This window comes from Arachis hypogaea, chromosome 20 (assembly GCF_003086295.3).
Source record: "Arachis hypogaea cultivar Tifrunner chromosome 20, arahy.Tifrunner.gnm2.J5K5, whole genome shotgun sequence".
NCBI lineage: Eukaryota > Viridiplantae > Streptophyta > Magnoliopsida > Fabales > Fabaceae > Arachis > Arachis hypogaea.
This window is the reverse complement of record NC_092055.1, coordinates 131,407,709-131,425,738: the sequence shown is the minus strand read 5'-3', so window position 1 is coordinate 131,425,738 and position 18,030 is coordinate 131,407,709. Positions and strand designations below refer to the sequence as shown.

The 18,030-nt window shown below is 34.9% G+C and overlaps 1 protein-coding gene across 1 annotated transcript; it reads left to right on the top strand.

Moving 5' to 3' along the window:
* Window positions 1–222: 222 nt before the first annotated feature.
* Window positions 223–3,897, top strand: LOC112784749 (uncharacterized). The gene is made up of 3 exons (XM_025828065.2): window positions 223–553; window positions 838–904; window positions 3,004–3,897. The coding sequence occupies exons 1-3, from the start codon at window positions 491–493 to the stop codon at window positions 3,813–3,815; spliced, it is 942 nt and encodes a 313-aa protein (XP_025683850.1). The 5' UTR covers window positions 223–490; the 3' UTR covers window positions 3,816–3,897.
* Window positions 3,898–18,030: the final 14,133 nt, after the last annotated feature.

Below are 18,030 nucleotides of genomic sequence, written 5' to 3'. Positions count from 1 at the left end.
AAATGAGTAATCTCACACTATTGAATAAAATCTTATACCATTAAAAATATCAATAATAACTAATTAATGACTACAAATCACAAAATTTGTCCCTAATACTCCTAAAAAAAATAATTCTTCTTATAATTCTCCTTTTTTCTATTTTTCTCCTTCCTTAATTTTGGAATCCATGTGTTGTGTAAACAAGTTTCCAAGACGGCAAAGATTCATTGTTTGTAGTTTGTACTATAAATCAATAGTCAACTATATATATCTGTCAAAAAAAAAATCAATTATATATATATATATATATAAAAGAAAACACATACTTTTAATTTAGAAAACTTAGAACATCTCTTAAAAAAAAAAACTAACAACACACAAAAACAAATGAAAAAGAGAAATCAAACAAGGAATTTGTAACATCCACTCCCTCCCTATCCTTGTTCTTCTTGTTCTCCTCTCCCCTTGTCTTTTTACATTCTCGAGATTAAACCTTCTTCTAATTCCAATGGCTTCTGCTATCTCTGCTTCTGATCCTTCTCTCTTCAAAGACCCCGCCAAGAAGAAGAAGGTAAATAATTTTCCCTAAAAAATTTATCTTTATATTTATCTATTTTTTTTTAAGTTGGGAATTTTATTAATCCCATGAGGCATTGCATTGCTATTGATTTTGGATGTATCAAAGGGTAGCTAAATTTTCATCATTACTTAGTAATTTTGTTTTTCTATTTTGTAAAGTTTCAATTTTTTTCCTCCCATTGTTTTGTGGTTTCTTTCTTTCTTCCCCCCAACCGCCAAGAAAAAAAGAAGAAACTTTTCATTTGATTAATTGATTGCATTGGTAATGATGTTTAGGGAAATGGGTCAGCGAAATTGAAGCAAATCAAGCTTGATGTTCGGCGAGAGCAATGGCTATCTCGAGGTAACTCTCTTTACCCCTTTTTTTTTATCTGATTCCACCATGAATTTTTATTTAAGTTTTAGATATTAATTTCGTTTTTTCATTTTTTTTTAAATCGAAGCAAATGACCCCTGTTTTTTGGTATTAAGTTTTGGCATATATTTTTGTTTAACATCAACCTGCATAACTTTTTATGACTAAAATGGAAATCAACATGTATGAATATCATTTCTCTGATTGAGCTTTCAAGTCACATAACATTGATCTTTGAAGCTTGTTTAGTTTCGATTTGGCTTCTCGTGTGGAATGTCCAAAGCAACCATATGAATGGGAAAACAATTTTGCATGCAATAGTTGCTTGGTTGTTTTATAAGTGCTTCCAATTTTGTGTGTTTCTCTATGGATTTATATAGTTAATAGAAATCTAAAATAGGAAAGGACTTGCATATTTGATATGTTTGTGAAATTCAAACATGATGGTGTTCTAATAAAGCCCTTTGAAGTTTCCCAGGCCTATTTTGGTAAAGTGTTGGCTTTTTAAAAGTAGCTCATTAGAGCCAGCTATTCAAAGATAGCGTTCCAAAATTTGTACCAGTTATATTTGGTAAATCAAAATAGAAGTGAGTTTCAATAAGTACAAGCTATAAAAATTATCTTTGGTAAATTGTTTTAGATATTTAAAAATAATTGAAAAAACTACTATTTATACCCATAAACTTTATGAATTCTAACAAAAAAATTACTCATTAAAGAAGGAAACTAGCGTTATACCAAAACTCTAAATTTTTGTTAACTTTTTAATAAAATTTTCAAATTACCCCCACTGTCTTCAACCTCAACCATTAGTACACCAGGCATGATTGGCCTTTCGAGAAAGTGGCTGGAAAAGTTGTCATTGATGGTTACATTTTTTATGGCAACTGCAAGACTTTTTGGAGTTGTACTCATCACTCTATCTACCAGAAGAAAAGGAAACCTGAATTTTCCACATCCCACCATACCATTGCAGACAGTTAGTTAGTTATAATATAAACAAGAAGAGAAACAAAGAAACAAAACCACGAGGAATAAAGTATGCAACACAATTTAAAAAACGAACATGTGACATTAAGGTTACCAATAAAGGAAATTTTTATAGACAACATACAAATTCAAACTTTCAATGTATTTATTTTGCGTTTATCAAGTAAAAGGTTCAAAAACTTCTACCTGTCAAGTTAGCTAAACCCTAATCCCAAATATTAAAAAGAAGTTTAGGGAGAGGTAGGTAGCGTACCTATGGGGCAAAAAGAAAGGGTGGGTTAATTTGAAAATTTTATTAAAAAGTCAACAAAAAAAATTAGAATTTGGGTACTTTTATCATACAAAATCCATCTTAGATGGATATAACGTTAATTTTCTTTTTTGATGAGTACTTTTGTCAACGTTCATATAGTTCATGGATATAAATGGTTGTTTTTTTTAAATAATTTTAGTAGACATAAATATAATAAAGAGTAAATGTAGATATTCATTAATATATAAGGTTATATTAGACTTTTAACTTTGAAAAGTATATTCATACTTTGAAAAACACCCATAGTTTTTCAAAGCTAAAAGCACAAACAATAATCTTTTCGATTTTATCAAACTGGCCAAAGTTGGGCTGGAAGTGAGTTAAGCCATTCCATAAGCCAGTTCAAGCTCGACTTGTTAGCTTGTTAGCCAATCTTGAGCTTGAATTTGAGCTTGTATATTAAATAAGACGAGTTTGAGCTTGGGTAAGTTTCTCATTGGTTTGTGAACTAGCTTGATTATATATATATATATATATATATATCGTATTTTATACACACATGACATAATACAAATTTTTATATATAAGTATGACAGAGGACATCAATCATAATTGATAGAGATATAAATTTTTATTATATATAGATTATGTTCATGTTATTTGAGCCAACTCGTGAGATTTTGGTTAGCTGAGTTTGATCTTTACAAATAAGCTCGATTGTTTGAGTCGAGCCATGAACCGAGCTTGAGCTTGGCCTAGTTTGACTCACTTCCAGCCCTAGGCCGAAGTGTCTTGTGCTTTTTCTTTCTTTTTATTCATTGTTTCTTACATTCTTGTCTTTCAGTAAAGAAAGGATCTAATGTCGACTCAAATAGAAGCATTGATTATTCTCCATCATCTAAGCATATTCCTACTGAGGAGAACAGATCATCATACAAGGAAAACAAGAAAAGGGGAGAGGATACAGAAAGTTCTTGCATCCCACTCAACGATTCAAGCATCCCACTCAACGATTCAACATCCATTCGAAGTCCTCTCGATCAGGAGTCAAGGAATGGTTTCTCTTCATGGAGTAGCACCAGCATTAGTAGCATGAGTACATGTTTCTCAGGTAGCGAGGAAGAAGCAGACGACGACGGATGCCTTGATGACTGGGAGGCTGTTGCCGATGCTTTAAATGCCAACGATAATCGACGTTCCACAACTTCAGATTCGGCTTCTACCATTCTAGAGGCTACTAAGAACCCAAAACCGGAGTTTAAAAAATCACATCAGAAACGTCAAGCATGGAAACCTAATGATGCTTTTCGTCCCATGTGTTTACCGAACCTCTCAAAGCAACATAGTTCATCATTAAATTCAAACAGGAATGGTGGTAACCCGAAACCTGCAAGTTGGAGATGGCAAACAATCATTTCACAACCTTCTCAATGCCCCATTTGTTATGAGGACTTAGATGTTACGGACACAAGCTTTCTTCCTTGTTCTTGCAAATTTCGACCGTGTCTTTTCTGTCACAAAAGGATCCTTGAGGCTGATGGGCGATGTCCGGGGTGTAGAAAACTATATGAATGTGTAGATGTCAATGTTATGTTCAGAATTGGAGCCAATGCTTTTCATATTACTCAATCATGCACTATGAGTACTCGATGCTAGACATCATAGACCAACCACATATTGTGCCAAATTTGCTCTATCATATCAGTTTTTTTGAGGTATGCTAATGTTGGAAACTCAATAGGTATCTTCTTCTTTAGCATTCTTAGTTCACTAGAATTCCTTTTTTTTTCTTTTTTTGGTAATTTTGTATTTTTAGAAATCAATCCAACATAATCTTAAGACTCAATCCAACCCAATTAATACAGGTTGTTAAAGGGTTTCTTTTTTTTCCGAAATTGTTTTTTTTTTTTTAAAAAAAAACGCACAAGCTTCTATAACCTTTCAAACTAGCATAGATTTTTCCCACAGGATATGTGAATCAATTCTAGTTTCTTAGCGAATCCAACATAACAATTAATTTACAATGATCTATATCACTATATTAATAGGCACTAATGTGTTTATTGATTCATCTTTTTATTTATTAAATGTGTGTAAAAATAATAAAAAATTGAGATGACAAATAATTTATAGTTTAATTTAACTAAGATGTCTTGAATTTAAGTCTTGGGAATAACAGTTCTTTTTTATAAATTATATATAATAAAAAGTATTTTAGGTGTTTTGTCGATTTTTAGCAAATCGATGGTAGTTCGATATCTAGTGATCTGGGAGCGAAACCTACTCCTCTGTGCGAGTACCGGTTTTCTAGAAGTGCATCAAAGTGTCTTCGATTAGACTAAATTTGAAAATTAAAATAAAATAAATTTATGAATTGACAAATAAAATTCAGAAATTAAAGTTTTGTAAACTAAATCAACAATTTTTTCAAAGAAATTAAAGAAAAATAATAAATTGCCTTCGTTTGAAGCAAAGAACTTCCACATATAAAATTTAAACGCAGAAAGGTAAATTGAACAATAAAATAAAGAACATTTAATAGATAAAATCAATTGAAATGTTAAATTTACAAGAGAATAAATTGAAAGAATAAGGAAGGTGGAAGGAACCTTATAGAAAAGTTACTCGATTGCAGACTCAGGAATTTCCTGGGATGTGAGTGTGCTAGAGTGTTTTTCTGAGTAAAAGTTCCAACCCCTTTTCACTGAAATTTCCTAGTATTTATAAACTAACCTTACGTAACAGTAAATTGAATCACATTAATTACAATTAATTATAATTAAAATAAATTACAATTTTGAAACACAATCGCCCTTGGTAACGGTTCCCACTACACGATTATAGATATTCCCCATGTGATTAATTATCCACTAACCTTCTCACTTCTTTGACCACTCGACTAAATCTCCGAAAGTCCTCCTTCAAATCGAATCTCCCTCTTGACTTAGCTTCTTCGATTTCGACAAAGTAATTGGTAACAATTTTCGCATCAGCAACTCCCAAACTTAGTCTCCTAAGCACATTTTCTCGAAAACCCATACATGATATTTTTCAATTTGACCATTTCTGATCGAAAATAATTTTTTCGATTAACAAATTGCCCCCTTGGATTAATGTGGTTTCCTTTGGTATCATTATCGAAAAGCAAAGCACTTAATCCAAAAACGTCAGTTTTCAAATTAATAATAATTGTCATTTAAACCTTCCATTATCACCACTCCACTCGACACCTCTCCCAAGACTCACGCCTTCTCTCTCCACCATTCCATCTTCCTCAAGAAGTTACCTCTTTTTGCATTTCTCTACAGTAACGGTTACAATAACACTTTAAATCCACCGTTCTTACCTCCATTCAATTTTCCTGAATTCCATCATTCTCTAAGCTTTCTTTACAACCTTGAATCTCTTCACAAAACTTTCCAATCTGAGAATGGCTGGCTTTTCCTCACAAATCACCTCTTCTGACAAAGGTAAAGGCCATGCATCAATACCACCACCTCCACCAGCTCTTCGCATTCTTAATTAGATCGATGATGAAATCATTGATGATCCTCACATTCAGTCCAGTGATAATAGGATTTTAATTCCTTTCACAATCGAAACTGACACACATTGCTTCCTCTGACCAATTGAGTCTCTGGAAAAGGTGAACAAGAAATCTCTTTCTTTCCCCAGTGCTGAAGGGGAAGATTTGCTAATAAATCAATCTTTCAACATTTCCCATTTTATCAACTAAAGGACGTTCAAGAACAACCCAAAAGTCAACCCACGAGGATATGACTTTACAGCCTGGTACCGACGTCTCGAACCCACCAAAAGTGCCAGTTGGGAAGCTCTAGGATTCACGAACTGCTGAGACTCTCTCATTTTTCTTTGACTACACATCCTTGGATGATCGGGGCTGTTACATGCTTCTGGAACAGAACCACCAATAATTTCCACCTTCCTTGTGGAATGATTGGAATGTCTCTTCTCGACGTAGCCGCAATCACTGGACTTCCCATCAATTTACCAGATTATACTTCTGAAATGCAACCTGAACGTCAATACAACGTCGTTCTGAGCAGCTCTTACAGTGATTTCATCGCCCATAACATGGGTAGAGAAGGTACCAGAATCACTGATAATGAACATGTAGCTTTCCTATTCTACTGGTTAAATGCAATTCTATTTTGTTCTCGTAGCGTCCAAATATCAAAACTTTACCTCTCTTTGGCCATACTTCTCCATGAAGGTAAAACTTTCAACCTGGCTAAGCTTCTTTTGGGGCACATTTTCGAGGAACTTGGCCAATTTGTTTGTGACCTACGAGATAACAAAATAATAAGTGCAGGAGGCCCTCTATGGCTTCTTCAATTATGGCTCAACGCCATCTTTGAGAATTTCATGACAAAACCCGAGAGTGGTCATACTGACAAGCAGTATATTGAAGGGTTTCGATTATTTGCGTACAAACCCAATTTCCTAAATGCACAATCAGATGAGGATATGTTTTGGGCTGTTTTCACCCTTTTTCATTCTTGTAAAATTTTGAAAATGAACAATTGAATTTCACTCATTTTTTGTGCCGCAACCGAGGCCCTGCCTGGTTAGATCATTTGCTTTTTCCAAACCCATATGAAGGAAGTGAACTTGCCAAATGAAGTTGGGCACACCTATTAGCCGTTCAGGTAATCCCCACAGGATTATCTTTACAGAAAAAAGAAAAATTCAAGATAACTTTGTATGCTCCTCACCTGTCCGCCAGACAATTAGGATTTTCACAAGCCATTCCCAAACCTCAACCTCAAAACAATGACCTTTTCTGTCACTTTCTTCTGACTACCCAAGAAAACTTCGACTCTTGCCTCGCCATGAATCAACAGCGCAGGGATCGTTTTAATTTCATGGAGTATGAACGCAGTTCTTATATTACCAAGTCATGTATTGAATGGTGGGCTGCCTATTATGCTAGGTACACTCGTACCTTAGAAGACATTCAACAAACTGCAATCCAAACCGCCCCTGTTGCTGAGAGTTCTCCAAAAAGAACTCAGAAAAGGAAAGTTGAAACTGCTCGACCACCACCAGTGAAAAGCAGGAAAACTCCCACTAAAACTTCTCGAAAGGTAACTTTATAATTCCTTTCTTTATTTAATCCATACTTCAACTTTTGTCTTTTAAATCACACTTAATTCTGGATTTCTTATCAGTTGATACTGCTTTCATCAACTGAGAGTTCTGAGGAAATCGAACCGGCCAATAAAGACACTCCTGTTGTCTCTTCCCCATTAGAAGATATAGCCGATTCTGATTCTGGCCCTCAATTGATCCGCAGGACCAAAACTTCTCAGGTAACACGATCGTCACTACAAACTTTACCTATTTTAACATAAAATTTAAACTCATAAATGTGTACCTTTTTGTTCTAGCCTTCCCACGTCACTCACTCAGTCACTTCTGCTGAAGAACTTAACCCATTAATTTTGCCACAGCAACACGGTCAAGAACAGTCAACGTCACACGACTCGATTCAATTTTCAGGACCCAGAGTAATTCCAGCCACTTTTCCACTTTCTTCTTACACAACACAAATAGTGGACCCAACAGCCAATCCTTTGCAACATTCCCCAGCAGAAACTCAAAGGATTGAATCGACTTCACCAGACAATCAGGTTATTCTTTCTGAAAAGAATCTAATAGTTCCTGACTCTGATTCTGCTTCCAAGGCTGCTGACACTACCAATTCAGACTCCTCCAAATCCAAGGTTTCAGAAACTCCACCAGAATTACAACCAACACCTTCAGACTTGGCATAACTTCATACTCCTCCAGGACCAAAACCAAGCACGTCAATTATTCCGACAACTCTATCTAGTGCTACCTTGGATGACTTGACTTCTATTCTGAATAAAATTATCCAGGAAACTAAAGTGCCAATACCTGTTCCAGTCATCTCAAGTCCAGTTTCTACAAGACCTCCAATCGAATTGGATCCTGATACTCGGGAACAACTTCGATCGCTCATCAAGCTCTTGGATCATCCTCCTGCCACATGGGTTAATGACCCAATCCTTAATCTTGAACTCCCAACCAACATTCCCAATTTTGATTTAATTCGAGGATTTAAACAACTCATTGAAGAAAGTGTCGCATTCCATTTTCAATTCCAAGAAATTGAAAATCGAGAAGCCACAGCCATATCCAGAATTGAAAATTACCAAACAACTGCTCAACCAATCAAAACTGCTCATGAAGAGTTTGATTTAAAGATTGCTCGTGCTATTTCTATCCAAGCCTTTCATGACCAAGAAGAAGCAAGGCTCGAAGCGGAATTGGCTCTAATTCAAGAACAACTCACTACTTTACACCAAAATTGGACCACCTTGGCTAAACCTTTGGTTGCAGCTAAGCAAGAACAACATCTCCTTATCCAACAACTTGTCTCAATTGACGCTGAGCGAGAGAAAGTCGAACAACAGCTTTAGGAGATCCAAACTGATAAATCTAAATAAAATGGGATGCTCACAACTCTGGAAAACAAAAGGACAAAACTACGCTCTGTTCTAGCTAAATTATTGGTGCCTTAAACTTTTTCTTTTATTTTGTAATGACTTTTGTCTCTTTTAAACTTTATGCATGCTGAATTTTCTATGTTTGCCAACAATAGAAAAGTTTTAAATATTTTTCATTAATTGAGCTAATCACCTTTCCTGACTCGATATCTTTGATTTGATAAGCGTTTCCAGAATATGTCCCTATCACTTGAAAGGGACCTTCCCAACTATGGGACCACTTACCAAGAAATCTCGATTTCTTTTCCATTGGTAAAATAACTTTCAAAACCAATTCGCCTGTTTGAAAAGATTTTCTAGAAATTCGACGATTATAACTTCGAGCAACACTTTCTTTCTGTCGAATTATATTCTCTAGTGCTAAGATTCGCTCTGACTTTAACTCATTTAACTCGTCAAACATTGCATTCCAATAATCATCGACCGGCAAATCGTTTTGTTTCGATACCCTCAAGGTATTCAAATTAATTTCCAATGGTAATACTGCATCATGGCCATACACCAATTTATAAGGTGAGGTTCCTGTCGAACCTCTTGGTGAATTTCGATAAACCCATAACACTTGACTTAAAGTCTCATGCCATGTTCGAGGCCTATTCCCAATATGCTTTTTAATCAAACCTATCAATATCTTGTTTGCTGCTTCAACTTGGCCATTAGCTTGTGCATAATAAGGAGTCGAAGTGACCATATTAATATTCCTCGAAGCTGCAAAGTTTTTAATTCTTTGACCACTAAACATAGTTCCTTGGTCAGTACTTAACGTCTGAGGAATTCCAAATCGATGGATAATATTTTCTTCAATAAAGTCAATTATCTCAGTTTGCCCAGCTTCTACTAACGGAATAGCCTCAACCCACTTCGTAAAATAATCAATAGCCACTAAGATAAACATGTGTTGTCTTGATGAAGAAGGATGAATCAAGCCAATTAGATCCAAAGCCCAACCTCTAAATGGCCATGGCTTTATTATCGAATGTAACTCAGCTGCCAAAATTTGTTGTATCGAGCCATGTTTTTGACATTCCTGACATGCTTTTGCATAATCAATACAATCTTTTATCATAGACGGCCAATATATATGATTTCGATATAACAACCATCTCATTTTCCTTCCTGCCTGATGAGCACCACAAATTCCATTATGAACCTCGCCCAGAGCAACATTCTGATCTTCTCGACCTAGACATCTCGACAAACTTCCATCAATCCCTTTTTTATACAACTCATCAGCCAATAAAACAAAGTTCATTGCCCGTAACTTTATTTTTCTATCAGCTGCAGTATTGGGATCTTTCAAATACTGAGCAATAAGCTTTCTCCAATCAGAATCCTCCCATTCATCCATACACAGCACTTCTCTTTCACTTGCTAGCACTAAAATTTGATGGATACTAGAAAATTTTTTAATAGTTTTTGGGCTAACTCGATATCTTGAAGCAATTTGGACCAATTCATTAGCAATTTCATTATGAATTCTAGGGATATGTACCAAAGAAACTTTCTGAAAAGAAGTTAACATCTCCAAAGCAGTTACTAAATATTTCTGTAATGTTTCATTGTTACATTTAAACTCCTTTGATAACTGCTTTAAAACCAACTGTGAATCTCCTAGAATTTGAACCTCTAAAGCTCCTTTGTCAATTAAAATTTCGAGACCTAAAATTAAAGCCTCATATTCAGCGACATTATTAGAGCAAGGATACTTTAATTCAAACAAAAATTCTGATGGAACAACCTCAGGTGAAATAATAAGGATTCCAATCTTTGTGCTTAGATCCATCAAAATATAATTTCCAATAATTGACCTCTATATCAATAATATTTGCCCCCTAGTCATTCAGACCTTTCAAATTATCCACAAGAAAATCTGCAATGACCTGTCCTTTAACAGCTTTCGCTGGGACATATTGCAAATCGAATTCTGTTAATGCTAACATCCATTTTCCCAAATGCCCCCTTAACATAGGGAAACTAAGCATATACTTAACAATATCAGTCTGCGCTATTACCTTTACCGATTTAGCCACCATATAACACTTTAATTTCATACAAGCATGATATAATGACAAACATAATTTTTCAGTCGGTGAATACCTTGTTTCGATATCAGTTAGGACTCGACTAAGGTAATAAACTGCGCGCTCATGCCCATTCTCATCATCTTGGGCTAACATACATCCAATCGAATTCTTAGATGCTGCAATATATAATTTTAAAGGCTCAAATGGACGAACATTCGCCATAATCGGGGCTTTGGCCAAATAAGTTTTGATCGAGTCGAATGCTGACTGATGTTCTGTAGTCCATTCAAATTTCGAACCATTCTTTAATTTTACTAGAGGCGCAAACACCCTGGTTTGATCTGAAAGATTCGAAATGAACCTTTGAAGATAATTAATTTTCCCCAAAAACGATTGTACTTCTTTTTTCGATTTGGGTGTAGACAAAGCTAATATTGCATCTGCTTTATTCTTATCGATAGCTATCCCCTTTTTATGAACGACAAAGCCTAAGAAATTTCCTGCCGATACACCAAAATCACACTTCAAAGGATTCATTTTCAATCCTTTTTTCTTCATAGTCAAGAATGCTTTTCTTAAATGGTCTATATGTTGATTTACAGAAATGGATTTGACCATTATGTCATCAATATACACTTCCATAAATTTTCCAATAAACTCATGAAAAATGGCATTCATTGCTCGTTGATATGTCGCTCTAGCATTTTTTTAAACCAAAAGGCATAACCACCCATTCATATGTACCTAACGCCCCAGGACAACGGAAAACAGTTTTGGCCACATCATCTTCCGCAATAAAAATTTGGTTATATCCAGAATAATCGTCTATGAAGCTTAAGATTTCGTTTCCTGCTGCAGAATCGATTAACATATCTGCAATTGGCATGAAATACTCATCCTTTGGAGTAGCATTGTTCAAATCTCGAAAATCGATATACACCCTTAATTTTCCATTTTTCTTCATCACTGGAACTATATTCGACACCCACTCTACATAACGAGCAGTTCGAATAAATTTGGCTTTAATCAAGCGTTCTATCTCTTCGTAAATTTTCACATTGATTTCAGGAGCAAAATGTCTAGGGGTTTGTTTCACAGGTCGAGCATTGGGTTTCAATGCTAATCGATGTTCTACTAATGATCGATCAAGACCAGGCATTTCATGGTAGTCCCATGCAAAACAATCCTTAAACTCATGTAACAAATTGATAAGATTAGTTCGAAAAGGATCAATAAGATCTTTACAAATATATGTAATTCGAACATCATCATGAGTACCCAAATTAACTTCTTCTAAAGGATCTTGAGATTCAAACCCCTTATAATGATCATCTTCAGTTGTACATTTTTTAAATCCCAAAGGTTCCAAATCATAAATACAATCAAAAGTAAAATCAATAACATCATAAGAAAGAGTAAAAACTTGATCTTTGATTGAATCATAATAACTTTTATTCTCTAAACAATGAGCCTCTGCTATTAAATCGGCAGTCTGACTCATATCGTTAACTTCATTACAAGTAATAAAAAGATCATTACTACATTTGACTAGAGGTGTCGAATCAAACATATTACTACTAACAAATCTATTAATCCTATCTGATTCAACTTTATCATAAAAATCATCTTTATTTTCTAAAGCTTGGAAATTATTTAAATAATTATGCAAAGTTACCAAGTAATCGGAAACTTCCTCAACCTGGTCCATGGTTTAGTCTTCGAGGCCTTCAAGAATCACAATCCCAACCTGTTGGTTCATAGGGCATGTTTGGGTAGCGCAACTTCACCGACAGTCCCTCCGAAGTCAAATAACAACCTTCACAATTGTAAGGATTCAGAGATCGATCAACATTTAAAGGCTTCAGCTTGCGATTATATATCCTAAAATCGACATGCATTTGTTCGACATAAAGACTCGAATCTGCTTTGACAATTTCAGGCTTGCCTTCCTCAGTCCATAGAAGCACACTTTGATGCACCGTAGATGGCACCGCACCTACTCCATGAATCCAATCTCTCCCAAGTAAGGCGTTATAACTTCCCTTCGATGACAGCACCACAAACACTGAGTGTCTCTCCGACGACCCCACCTTCACAGTTAAGGTAACCAGCCCTCTCGTTAGCGTGGAATTCCCACTAAAATCAGTTACAGCAATATTCGTAGGGACCAACTCACTAACATGTTTCCCTACTTTTCCTAGCATCCTTTCAGGAAAAAGACTTATTGCTGCCCCACCATCAATCAATACATTGTTTATCTTGTAACCATTCACAACAGCAACAATGTGAAGAGGATGCAAATGAGACATTTGCTTTTCAGTAGGGCGAAGGAAAACACATAGTTCATCTTCTATGCGAATAAAAGAAAAAGCCTCTTCGTCTTCCTGATCGTAATCCTCATCCGGATTACCTTCACACTCCCCAAGGTACTGGGTAGGGATTATCGAAATCGTCCCCACCATGTCATCATCTCCTTCGTCGAAGTATTCCTCATCGACATCAATATCTTTATGTTTATCTACCCCAGAAGACTGAGTGATTGCCTTCCCTCTGTCCATCTTGGCTGGTGATGGAATCTCTTTAGGATAAGTCTCTCCATCAGAAGGAAAGACAATTCAGGAATGCACCGAAGGAGTTGCCCCCTTGCTTGCTTCCTCCCTGTATCAATTTGAAGTTTCTTATTCTGATGGAAACTTCTCCTTCCTCCTCTTCCTCTCGGGTATCCTCTGGCTCGTCCTCGAAAAGCGGCATACTGATTTCGAGACGGCGCTCTATGTCTCCATTGAGGATTACGTCGATATAAGTGATCACGCTTTTGAAACTCTTGACAGTTTCTGATCCATTGAACACCAATAGCCTGAGATCGGCTCAAATGTGTATCCACATCATGTAGAGGAATTTTTGAACTAGAAGCTTCTACACGACGAATTGGTTGTCTCTGACGTGCTTATTCCTCCCTGTGGGCTAATTCTTTCTTCATTCTTTCCTTTTCAAAGATTGCCGCCGCTTCAGCATCAAAAACAGCGTTATACCGTGGACACAGAGATACGTCCCGGTCTTTGATTTTTTGCTGAACCAAGAAGTCCAACAAACCATCCCCTGTTCTAGGGTACACAGCTCTTACTCTCAAAATCATCAAGAACCACATCAAAATCATAAGACATCCCCACCATATTCACTCCAAAGCAGGGTTCCACATAACTGGCATCAGTTTCAAAGGGATCTACATCAACCTTCATTTCCTTTTTGCCATCATCAAATTTCAAACGTCCTTCCATTATTGTCTCCTGAATCAAATCCCTGAAACGAACACAACTGTTAGTCAAATGACTTGTTGCTTGATGAAATTTGCAATAAGGCTTTCCTTTCAAATCCTTCAAGGAAAGTAGTGTTCTACCCTCAGGCAAAACCAATTGTTTATCTTTAAGCAACACATCGAAAATCTGATCAGATTTCAAAATATCAAAACTATATTTCTTTCCACTTTTAAGTTTTGAATCATTCGACTTTTCACTACCAGGGAGTTTTTCCAACAAAGAACAAACATATGGAGGGTCCTTCTTAAGTTCGGCCAAATCGACTTCTGTTTCGAAATCAATTTCTTCCTCTGAGGACTCCATGGTTACATAAGCAACGTTCTCCTTTCGAGTAAACGGTTTACTCTTCGACCTCTGTTCGGTTCTATGTTTTTCTTTTTTCCTTTTTCATTAACTCAGTTTGCCGAACCTTTTCAGCCAAATCAGGAATATGCACATTAAGCAACTTTCTGTGCATATAGAATCCTAACCCCATAGTTGCTATTTTCACTATTTCATTTTCAGGCAATGTGACATAGCACCTACTTCTAGCATTTTTGAAACGTATTAAATAATCATCAATGGTTTCACCATCTTCACGTTTCAAAGCTACTAAATCGGTAACTGCTACGTTCATTTTCCCTCGATAAAACTAAGCGTGAAAAGCAGTTTCTAACTGATTCCATGTTGTGATCGAATTTGGTCTAAGATTCGAAAACCATGTAAATGCATTCTTCGTCAATGACGACGGAAAAAATTTCATTTTCAAATTTTCGTCATTTGCTAAGTTTCCAATTTCGACCAAATAACAAGCAACATATTCAGTTGTTGATTCTCCGACTTCTCCAGCAAATTTTGTAATTATTTTTGGATTTTTTACCTCTCTTAGCACTTCAACCATTTTAACTACTTGGGGAAAAGCCGAGACAAAATGTGGCTGATTCATAAAACCAACATTCAATCCAACCCGATTTAACACTTCTTCTATAATTCGGGTGACCTGATAACGATCACGCAATCCATGTAAAACATTATCAGCATTCTCATGTCGATGAACTATGCGAGGATTTTCTCGATTTGGAACATGATTTTCATTTTGAAAAATATTTTCCATCCCCTCATTAGTTCCTCGAACATTATGCCTTTCGCCTTCATCATAATCGACGATTCGAGCGATCCTCTCGACTTGTCTAGCAAGACGCTCGAATCTCAATTCATGATCGGCCATCATAGGATTCAGAATTGTAGTCATTTGCTGAGTCAATAAATTAACCAAGTCATGATGATTTTCCTCCACTTGTTGTCGATACGCTGCCATTGAACTCGCAGCATTCAAAGTGGAGCACACATGATACTCACGAGAATACTCAGAGTGTTGTTGTGGGTTTTGCATAATATTTACTCCATTTGCATTCCCAAAACAGATAGACGGGACAAACCCACCCACCGGTCGGGTGTAACCAGCAGGAAGACCATAAAGGGGGCCAACCAACGGTTAATGGAGGTTGAAACGGTGGCGCAGGGCCATGTGGACGCGTATTACGTCCAACATTTTCAGTTTGAATAGTCGTGACGACTATGCTTTCAGTTCCAATTGCACCTTCCGAACGTGAAGACACGTCAGCTTGTTGTACGGATACCGGTATACTATCATTGGTGGAAAAACTACCATTCACATTTGATAATTCATCAGCCATGTGAATGATCTTCCCACTTTGTAATCGCATACACTAAGAAATTACTGGAAAGTATTTATTTTTGACACACTTCGACTTAAAAATTGTCTCACTGGGCGTGCCAATTTGTTTTGTCGATTTTTAGCAAATCGATGGTGGTTCGAGATCTAGTGATCTGGGAGCGAAACCTACTCCTCTGTGCGAGTACCAGTTTTCTAGAAGTGCATCAAAGTGTCTTCGATTAGACTAAATTTAAAAATTAAAATAAAATAAATTTATGAATTGACAAATAAAATTCATAAATTAAAGTTTTGTAAACTAAATCAATAATTTTTTCAAAGAAATTAAAGGAAAATAATAAATTGCCTTCGTTTGAAGCAAAGGACTTCCACATATAAAATTTAGACGCAGAAAGGTAAATTGAATAATAAAATAAAGAACACTTAATAGATAAAATGAATTGAAATGTTAAATTTACAAGAGAATAAATTGAAAGAATAAGGAAGGTGGAAGAAACCCTACAGAAAAGTTACTCGATTGCAGACTCAGGAATTTCTTGGGATGTGAGTGTGCTAGAGTGTTTTTCTGAGTAAAAGTTCCAACCCCTTTTCACTGAAATTTCCTAGTATTTATAAACTAACCTTACGTAACAGTAAATTGAATCACATTAATTACAATTAATTATAATTAAAATAAATTACAATTTTGAAACACAACCGCCCTTGGTAACGGTTCCCACTACACGATTATAGATATTCCTCATGTGATTAATTATCCATTAACCTTCTCACTTCTTTGACCACTCGACTAAATCTCCGAAAGTCCTCCCTCAAATCGAATCTCCCTCTCGACTTAGCTTCTTCGATTTCGACAAAGTAATTGGTAACAATTTTCGCATCAGCAACTCCCAAACTTAGCCTCCTAAACACATTTTCTCGAAAACCCATACTTTATTTTTCGATTTGACCATTTCTGATCGAAAATAATTTTTTCGATCAACATTAGGAAAAAATTAAACACCAATCCTTTTAATATTTTTGTTATTGGAAGTCTTATTTATATTCTTGATTATTTTCTTAATACTTAAATGAATAAAAATTTAAATGTATATTACTTTTTAAAAGCATCAACAATATAAATAATTCAGAATTTTTTATTTAAAAATATAGAAGATAATTAGAAATATGAATTAAAACTCCACAATCATTTTTAATGTGTATAAAAGTTTTCAGAGAATAACATATGTTTTCAATATGTATATATATGCATATGCGCACGCAACACCCCAGAATATACAAAGCCCTTTCTAGACATTTGTTGAACTTTGTACATCGTTGACTCTAATACTTTGACTTGAAGACACTTTTGCGTCGTAGAATTAAATTATTATTGTTCAACTAAGAGGGTATGAGTTATATACAACCTTTACTTCTTCTCTAAGATTGAAATAGCACTTTCTTTTTTCGGGAACAAATAAGTTCCTTTTTTATTATGTTCAATTTGGTCATTTGACGGGGAAAATGGCAAATGGACATTATGTCAATGTATTTTATTGGGAGAAAAAAATCACACTATTCTCTAATTAAATTGTTTTCTTTGCATAACTATTCAGATAGTTAGGTTACAACTCAACAACATTAATTATTAATTAGATAGATTATAATTGAATGATATAGTGTACAAATGGTTTTTTTTTTTTTTTTGTGTCAATATATTACTAATATTTGTTCTAAATTAAAAGACGTTTGGCTAAAATAACAGTTTTTTTTAATAAATTCTTTCTATGAACTTTCCTAAAAGTAAATTCTCCTTTCTACCGATAAGAATTTAACCAAATAGTATATATAATATTGAATGAAAGAAAAGGCAATTATAGGAAAAATATACTTGACAATTTTATATAAAGGAAATTATGTATTATGCCATAATAAAAATTTTATATATATATATATATATATATATATATATATATATATATATATATATATTAGCGCACATTAACTACAAAAATAAAAATTAAGTCAACCGTTAATTCTTAAAACTCTTACAAAACAAATGTTTAAATGAAACTATTACACTCATTTTCATTACTAGTCTTAGTCATTAGAATAGTTAAAAATTAAATCATATTTATTTGTTCAGTCTGATGTGAAATTTGAGGAAAGAATTGTGATATGAGTACTTGACAAAATATAAATTTAACAATATAAAATGATTAAAATAAAAATTAGGTAAGAGAGAAACAGCTATACGAAATTATCAAAAATTATTAGGTGAATATAATAAAACAAATTTAGACGCGTTCTTAACATGGAACCAAC

Bases quoted from the DNA above. Each gene is read 5' to 3' on its own strand.
- LOC112784749 (XM_025828065.2), top strand. From the start codon at position 491: ATGGCTTCTGCTATCTCTGCTTCTGATCCTTCTCTCTTCAAAGACCCC. The intron at 554-837 runs GTAAATAATTTT...AATGATGTTTAG, and splicing joins ACCCCGCCAAGAAGAAGAAG to GGAAATGGGTCAGCGAAATT. The intron at 905-3,003 runs GTAACTCTCTTT...CTTGTCTTTCAG, and splicing joins AGAGCAATGGCTATCTCGAG to TAAAGAAAGGATCTAATGTC.